The sequence below is a fragment of the Sander vitreus genome, chromosome 17 (genome assembly GCF_031162955.1).
Source record: "Sander vitreus isolate 19-12246 chromosome 17, sanVit1, whole genome shotgun sequence".
NCBI lineage: Eukaryota > Metazoa > Chordata > Actinopteri > Perciformes > Percidae > Sander > Sander vitreus.
The window spans coordinates 30,211,103-30,218,602 of NC_135871.1; the positions used below are offsets into that span (position 1 = coordinate 30,211,103).

Below are 7,500 nucleotides of genomic sequence, written 5' to 3' on the forward strand. Positions count from 1 at the left end.
GCCAGAGCAGGGGGAATGAGAGGGGGAAACGCCAGAGCAGGGGGAATGAGGGGGGAAAGCTAGAGCAGGGGGAATGAGGGGGGAAACGTCAGAGCAGGGGGAATGAGAGGGGGGAAACGCCAGAGCAGGGGGGAATGAGAGGGGGGAAACGCCAGAGCAGGGGGAATGAGAGGGGGAAACGCCAGAGCAGGGGGAATGAGAGGGGGAAACGCCAGAGCAGGGGGAATGAGAGGGGGAAACGCCAGAGCAGGGGGGAATGAGAGGGGGAAACGCCAGAGCAGGGGGGAATGAGAGGGGGAAACGCCAGAGCAGGGGGGAATGAGAGGGGGGAAACGCCAGAGCAGGGGGGAATGAGAGGGGGAAACGCCAGAGCAGGGGGGAATGAGAGGGGGAAACGCCAGGGCAGGGGGGAATGAGGGGGGAAACGCCAGAGCAGGGGGAACGAGAGGGGGAAACGCCAGAGCAGGGGGAATGAGAGGGGGTAACGCCAGAGCAGGGGGAATGAGAGGGGGAAACGCCAGAGCAGGGGGAATGAGAGGGGGAAACGTTAGAGCAGGGGGAATGAGAGGGGGAAACGTTAGAGCAGGGGGAATGAGAGGGGGAAACGCCAGGGCAGGGGGAACGAGAGGGGGAAACGCCAGAGCAGGGGGAATGAGAGGGGGTAACGCCAGGGCAGGGGGAACGAGAGGGGGTAACGCCAGGGCAGGGGGAACGAGAGGGGGAACACCAGAGCAGTCTAACATTAAAACCTGGATACAGCGTTGGAGGCGGAGCCCCATTCATTCCTCTTATGGTGCGTTTCCATTGTCGGCGCCATTTCCACGCTTCCCATTCATTTCTATGGGAGCAGCCATGCATTCATTTTGGTAGCGTGATGGGGGCTTTGGAGTAGCGGGGTGTCGAGTCGTCCGCTCCTCCGATTCAGATACAGCTTAGCCTTTTTCTCATGACGCGTTCGTAGACAGTTTTCTTTGCTCGTCAGTGGTCAGTTAAGAGAAACTGGTAGCGAGCCCACTAGCGTCTAATGCTGGGACGTGGGGCGATCCCATCCGTGAAAACAACGCGTATATGGACACGTGCCTTGAGAGTTGTTCAGTGGCACATGAAGACAAAAACGTTCAACTTCCTCGTATAAAACGACCCAGATGATTGGCTTCCTCACTGCGCGGCCCATAGAGCAGGCGGACTGGAGACCTCGGCCTGTTGAGCCAGCTGCTTCTGGTTTAGCGCTCCGCTAACGTGATAGAATTATTTAATTGTGCGGACCAAACTATGGTGGTTTCTGTCATATGAAGTAGTTCTGATCCCGCTGATGTTTGTTGACGTGTTGATGCGATAAAAACGGGCTGAAACATCACGATTGACAGCAGGGATTGACACGCGTCTGTCTTGAGAATGAGACCCCGTGTCTCAGTGAGATTACCTGTATGAATCACGGTTAAATCAAAAATAAACATCGAGTGGGACTTCGATACTTCCCGGTCGCTTCTATGAAAATTACAAGAAGACACCCTGTTGTTATATGTTGTAAATAGTTCCTACATCGAACTCCCAAACTATGAGTTCAAGTTACCTTCTGTAGGATTAAATAGGTTTCAGATTTATCAGTTAGACTTTGACTCAGTCTCTCTCTGTCTCTCTCTGTCTCTCTCTCTGTCTCTCTGTCTTTCTCTCTCTCTCTGTCTCTCTCTCTCTCTCTCTCTGTCTTTCTTTCTCTCTCTCTCTCTCTCTCTCTCTCTCTCTCTGTCTCTCTGTCTTTCTCTCTCTCTCTGTCTCTCTCTCTCTCTCTCTCTCTCTCTCTCTCTGTCTCTCTCTCTCTGTGTGTCTCTCTCTCGGTCGCACTCGCTCTCTCTGTCTCTCTCTCTGTCTCTCTGTCTTTCTCTCTCTCTCTGTCTCTCTCTCTCTGTCTCTCTTTCTCTCTCTCTCTCCCTCTCTCTCTCTCTCCTCTGTCTCTCTCTCCTCTGTCTCTCTCCTCTGTGTCTCTCTCTCTCTCTCTGTCTCTCTCTCCTCTGTCTCTCTCCTCTCTCTCTCTCTCTCTGTCTCTCTCTCTCTCTCTCTCTCTCTCTCTCTCCTCTGTCTCTCCTCTGTCTCTCTCTCTCTCCCTCTGTCTCTCTCTCTCTCTCTCTCTCCTCTGTCTCTCTCTCTCTCTCTCTCTCTCTCTCTGTGTCTCTCTCTCTCTCTCTGTCTCTCTCTGTCTCTGTCTCTCTCTCCTCTGTCTCTCTCTCTCCTCTTTCTCTCTTTCCCTCTCAGTTTGTCATTTCTCTTTTCCCTATCTCGCACAGATCACCTGTTCTGGTCTTTTACTCTGTACTTTCCTCCCTCCCTCCATTTCTCTCTCCATCATCCCTCCATAATAAAACAGATTAGCGGCGGCTTTTATAACCTAAAACACAGCGAGACTTAAACCTGTCTCCTGTGACGAGATTACCCCCTTTGTTTCTCTCCTCTCTCCCCCACTCCTCTACTTCTCTGAGTGGATGTGATTGGACGACGTGAGAGACGGGCGCTAACCGGATGGACAGGTGTCTGCTGGGTGGAGAGACAGACACACACATTCTCTCTCTCTCTCTCTCTCTCTCTCTCTCTCTCTCTCTAATCTGTTCTTAGAGGGAGGTGGGGGTCGGAGGGGTTATTGTTATTGTGGCTCACCGGCGGGCTGTGCTTCGCCTCGCACTGATTGTTTGGACCAATTTTTAGGCTCTTAAATGGATTGTCCCGTGTGATTAGTGTATTAATGAGTACTGTGTGTGTGTGTGCGCATGCGTGTGCGTGTGTGTGTGTGCGCGTGCGTGCTCGGATCTAGGGATCCGTATTAAATGTCTATTCAAAAGTAATGACTGACAAGATAAATAGAAATAATAATAATAATAATAATAATAACTCTATTTGTTCAGCACCTTTAAACAACAATAGTTTACAAAGTGCTTTGACAGAAGAAACAGAAGCACATACATTCACATGATTGTAAAAGTGAAAACTGAAGATGGGACAGCTTTCCAAAGTGAAAATGAACAGGTGCTAGGGTAAAAAGACGGAGAAAGACGACACGACCTGCACAAATGATTTGTGTCCTGAAACTGTTTCATATACAAAATATCACGTGTGTTATTAACAAATATCCACGTGTCAACATTTGATAGGAATTTGTAAAGGCAATCTTTGTTATGATCAGCTCATTAAACAATTAGTGCTTATTTATGTATCACCAGTGCGTTGTTGAGAGACATGAAGCCACTTTCAAGTCATTTACCCTGTTGGATATGTCTGGAATAATATATATATATATATATATATATATATATATATATATATATATATATATATATATATATATATATATATATATAAATATAATCCAGGCAGGTCAGCCAGTTGTTGCTCTTAACTAAGACCACCTTTGTCGAGTCCAAGACCAGGAGTCCAAGACCGAGTCCAGGACAGAAGAAAGTCTTATGATGCCTCTGCAGGTGTCTTACGGAGTTAGACGTTGTCCCACAGATTTCCGAAGTTGTTGCTTTGCAGAATGTGCAGTCTGCCCTGTGTTTCTTTTTAATCGCAGTGCTGCTGAGAAATTCCTGGTGATTTCTATAACCAGGTCTGATTATGGCAGAATTGTTTGTTACAGTGTGTGTGAATCAATGAAAATGAATGGCAGTAACGTTAGCAGGGCACGCAGATGCAGGGCGTGCGAAGATAATCTAGTGTGTGATGGGTTATCAGGTGGCCAGTGTTTCACTTTCCCTCCAATATTATTATAAACATAATAAAGTCACCTGGACTCGGTGACATTTGGCAAGACCAGTGGCAGAGGCCGAGACAAGTCCAAGTCCAAATACCAGCAAGTCCAAGACAAGTCCGAGTCCAGATAGAGTCCAAGACCGGACTCGAGTACTACAGCCCTGCTTCGCAGTCACTGCGTTTACATGCACAGCAGTAACCGGGGTATGGTCTAACCCCGGTTAAGTGAATAACTGGGTTATACCAGTTCTCCCCGTATACATGAGCGGGGAAGAATGGGGAGACTGACAAGAGTAACTCCACCTCCGATACAGTAGGTGGCGCTCTGCGCAACTGGCTTTTTCTTCCGGTTGTCAAAATCGCATAGATCAGCCACTAAATTAGTTTTTAATTATTTTAACAACTTAAAGGTGCAGAACTACCTTTTTGTCATATTTTCTGAAACTGACCCTATGTTCCAGTAGAACTACATGAAGCAGGTCATTAAAAATAATCTGGCTCCTCTGGCTCCACCTACAGCCTGGAGTGGGATTTGCAAAAATCCACCGCTCCCTGTTCAGATGCACCAATCAGGGCCGGGGGGGGGTGTCTAACTGTTCAGATGCACCAATCAGGGGCAGGGGGGGTGTCTAACTGCGTGTCAATCACTGCGTGTCAATCACTGCTCATGCACACGCATTTCATAGCGTAGCATAGCATCCCCCCTTGTTGGGGGAGGGGCTTAGGAGACCGTTTTGGGCTTTAGCAGAAAGGGGGGGAGGGACTGAGAAGTTGTCTATGTTCAACTTTTTTGACTCACAGCTCGCTGACGGATTACGGTCTCCTGAGCCCCTCCCCCCACAAGGGAGAATGAATGTGTGTGCATGAGCAGTGATTGACACGCAGTTAGACGCCCCCCCCCCGGCCCTGATCGGTGCATCTGAACAGTTAGACACCCCCCGGCCCTGATCGGTGCATCTGAACAGTTAGACACCCCCCCTGGCCCTGATTGGTGCGTCTGAACAGGGAGCGGTGGACACTATAGGCTTTAGGTGGAGCCAGAGGAGCCAGATTCTTTTGTTGAAACAAATAAAAAAAAATAGGGCTGCTCCATTGTGGGGGAAAAAAAAAAATCCTAATCACAGTTATTTTAGTCAGTATTAAAATCAGGATCCTTTAAAACGATTACTCATTGACTGTTGGAAAGATGCTGCACTGGTTGAAGTTAAACAGTGAAAACACCTACAACTGTGACATTTTCCTTCATACATTTCCTTTTTTTTTAACTCAGAACAGAAGACAAAATAAGAGTATACCTGCAAAACGTAATGTGCAAATTAATAGTTTTCCTCGGGTTACTCTGTTCTTGTGATCGTTAGTCGTAATCAAAATCACGATTACAATTTGATTAATTGCACAGCCCTTGTTTAAATGCAAAGAGCGTCAGAAACCTGAACTGTGTAAACAAGCGCATGGCGTGAACACCTGGCCCAGGTGTGTTTAGGGCGTGTCCAAATCCACTTTTGCTAGTTTGACGGCGGAAAAAAGGGTCCGTGCACCGGGTGCATGGTTCTAAAGGGTTGACCTTAGTGTCTTCATTAATCAGAGGTGTGTTTTGGGCGTAACATGCAATCAACCAATCAGAGATCATCTCCCATTCCCTTTAAAAGCCAGGCGCGTTTGGACCTTGGAGCATTGCTGTTATGATGGAGGATTTGCACCGTAATATTTGTATTAGTAATCTTCTGCATGTGTGTGTGCTGCTGTGCGTCCCTGTGTGTGTAACAAGCATAGTGTGCACGTGCTGTGCACGAGCCTAGGAGCATTTTACTAATGCTCTGTTAAAATAACAATGAAATGCTGCGTTATTGACTTTAGACCAGGTTTTTGTTGGTCAATGGTGCCATCACTTCCCGCTGCCTCAAGATAGCAACACGCCCAGAATGCACCTGAACACACCTCCCTGTAAGACCAGCACTCCCAGAATGCACCTGAACACACTTCCCTGTAAGACCAGCACACCCAGAATGCACCTGAACACACCTCCCTGTAAGACCAGCACGCCCAGAATGCACCTGAACACACCTCCCTGTAAGACCAGCATGCCCAGAATGCACCTGAACACACCTCCCTGTAAGACCAGCACGCCCCGAACACACCTCCCTGTAAGACCAGCACGCCCAGAATGCACCTGAACACACCTCCCTGTAAGACCAGCACGCTCAGAATGCACCTGAACACACCTCCCTGTAAGACCAGCATGCCCAGAATGCACCTGAACACACCTCCCTGTAAGACCAGCACGCCCATGGGCGCAGTTGCATTTGCTATTTAAACGACGTGGGCGCTGGACTCAATTGACAACTGCGTCGGTCTTAAACTAGCAAAGACACTTGTCGGGCTTTGCGCGGCGCTGAGCCGGGTGCGAGATGGGGCCCTGTATGTTTGATATTTCCCGGTTTAAGGTGTTTTATTATAACGCTCTCTGTGTGTGTCTGTGTTTCTCTGCAGCGGCCGTCTGTTGGTCGGGACATTCGTGGCTCTGTTCTTCAACCTGTTGACTCTGCTGTCCGTCAGGAACAAACCCTTCACCTACGTCTCCGAAGGTACGCTCACCTCCAGTCTAACCACTTCATCCCATTGTGTGTTAGCACTGGAGACCGAACTCCATCATTAACCGTGTTTTTAGAGACAAGGGGGGAGGGATTTATTTTTGTGTCTTTTGGGTTTCTCCTCTGGACGCTTGAGGTTTGGTAATCCTCTCCCCTCACTGGGGAACAGGGACAATTTGGCGTTTGTTCTACTTTGGCGCGGGGATTACTGAGGCAAAATAACAAAACAGTTTTGTCGGTAGACAAATCACAAATGGCCGCAGTGGGATCAGAGGTAAGTCCCTTCCTAATTGCAGAAATCATTAAGTTATAAAACCAAACACAGTCCCGTAGTCTATGTATAATATGAGTTTTTTTTTTTTTTTTTATATTCTTAAAAGATTAATTTTGGGGTGTTTTTGCAGCACAGAGGGACAACATATGTGATGTTGTGATTTGTTGACCTGGATTGAAACCAAACATGTTATATGGCAGGAAATCTACCAAATCTACCAAACAGGAGTGCAGACATATTTATGTCCTTAGCCCTTTTCTCTAACATTAGCCGGATGAGCTTTATGTGAGAATGCAAATGTCCGAATCAGTTGGACCGGACATTAAACGCTTCTTTACCCTGCCAGCCCCCCGAGTACAAAGTCTGTGTAATGTCCGATTAAGCAGCTATGTGCGAACAGAGCGGCTCGTTGCCCGGAGAATTCCCAGCGAGCCAGTGGGCGTGTGGATGACGTCTCTATCACACGGCTGGCCCCAAACCGGAAGAAAACAAACATCCGAGGGGTGAAGGAACAGAAGGGCTAGAAAATGTCTACCTGGAGAGGTGAAGAGATTCAGGAACTTCTGTCGGTAAGGGTTCGACGCTGTAATCGTCAAGACACATTCAAAGAACGGCAAGAGACTCTGTTGTTTATGACCAAATTACGAACCGTTGGGTGTAATCCGTGTCATGTCCGGCTTCCTGCGCGCTCCACCCAGGCGCCACCCCTCGCCTAAACCAAACGGAGGAGTCCCTGGAAGTGAGAACGCCTCTGACACGGGCAATCTCCTGTTGTCTGCTACATGTGAGGAAGAGAAAGGGAAACGTTCCCGGCTTCAAATGCCTCCTCCTGATTCTCCAGACATCGCCCGGTGTTCATGTGAGAAAACAGCTCTTGTTATGGTTGAGATTATTATT

General features: G+C 48.2%; 1 protein-coding gene across 1 annotated transcript in view; it reads left to right on the forward strand.

Moving 5' to 3' along the window:
• The window catches only part of slc30a6 (solute carrier family 30 member 6), a 77,223-nt gene that overhangs the window by 42,431 nt on the left and 27,292 nt on the right, over positions 1 to 7,500 (forward strand). Inside the window, exon 9 of the mRNA XM_078272959.1 lies at positions 6,229 to 6,323. Within this exon, the coding sequence (XP_078129085.1) occupies positions 6,229 to 6,323 (95 nt within the window). The remainder of the gene's footprint in view (positions 1 to 6,228; positions 6,324 to 7,500) is intronic.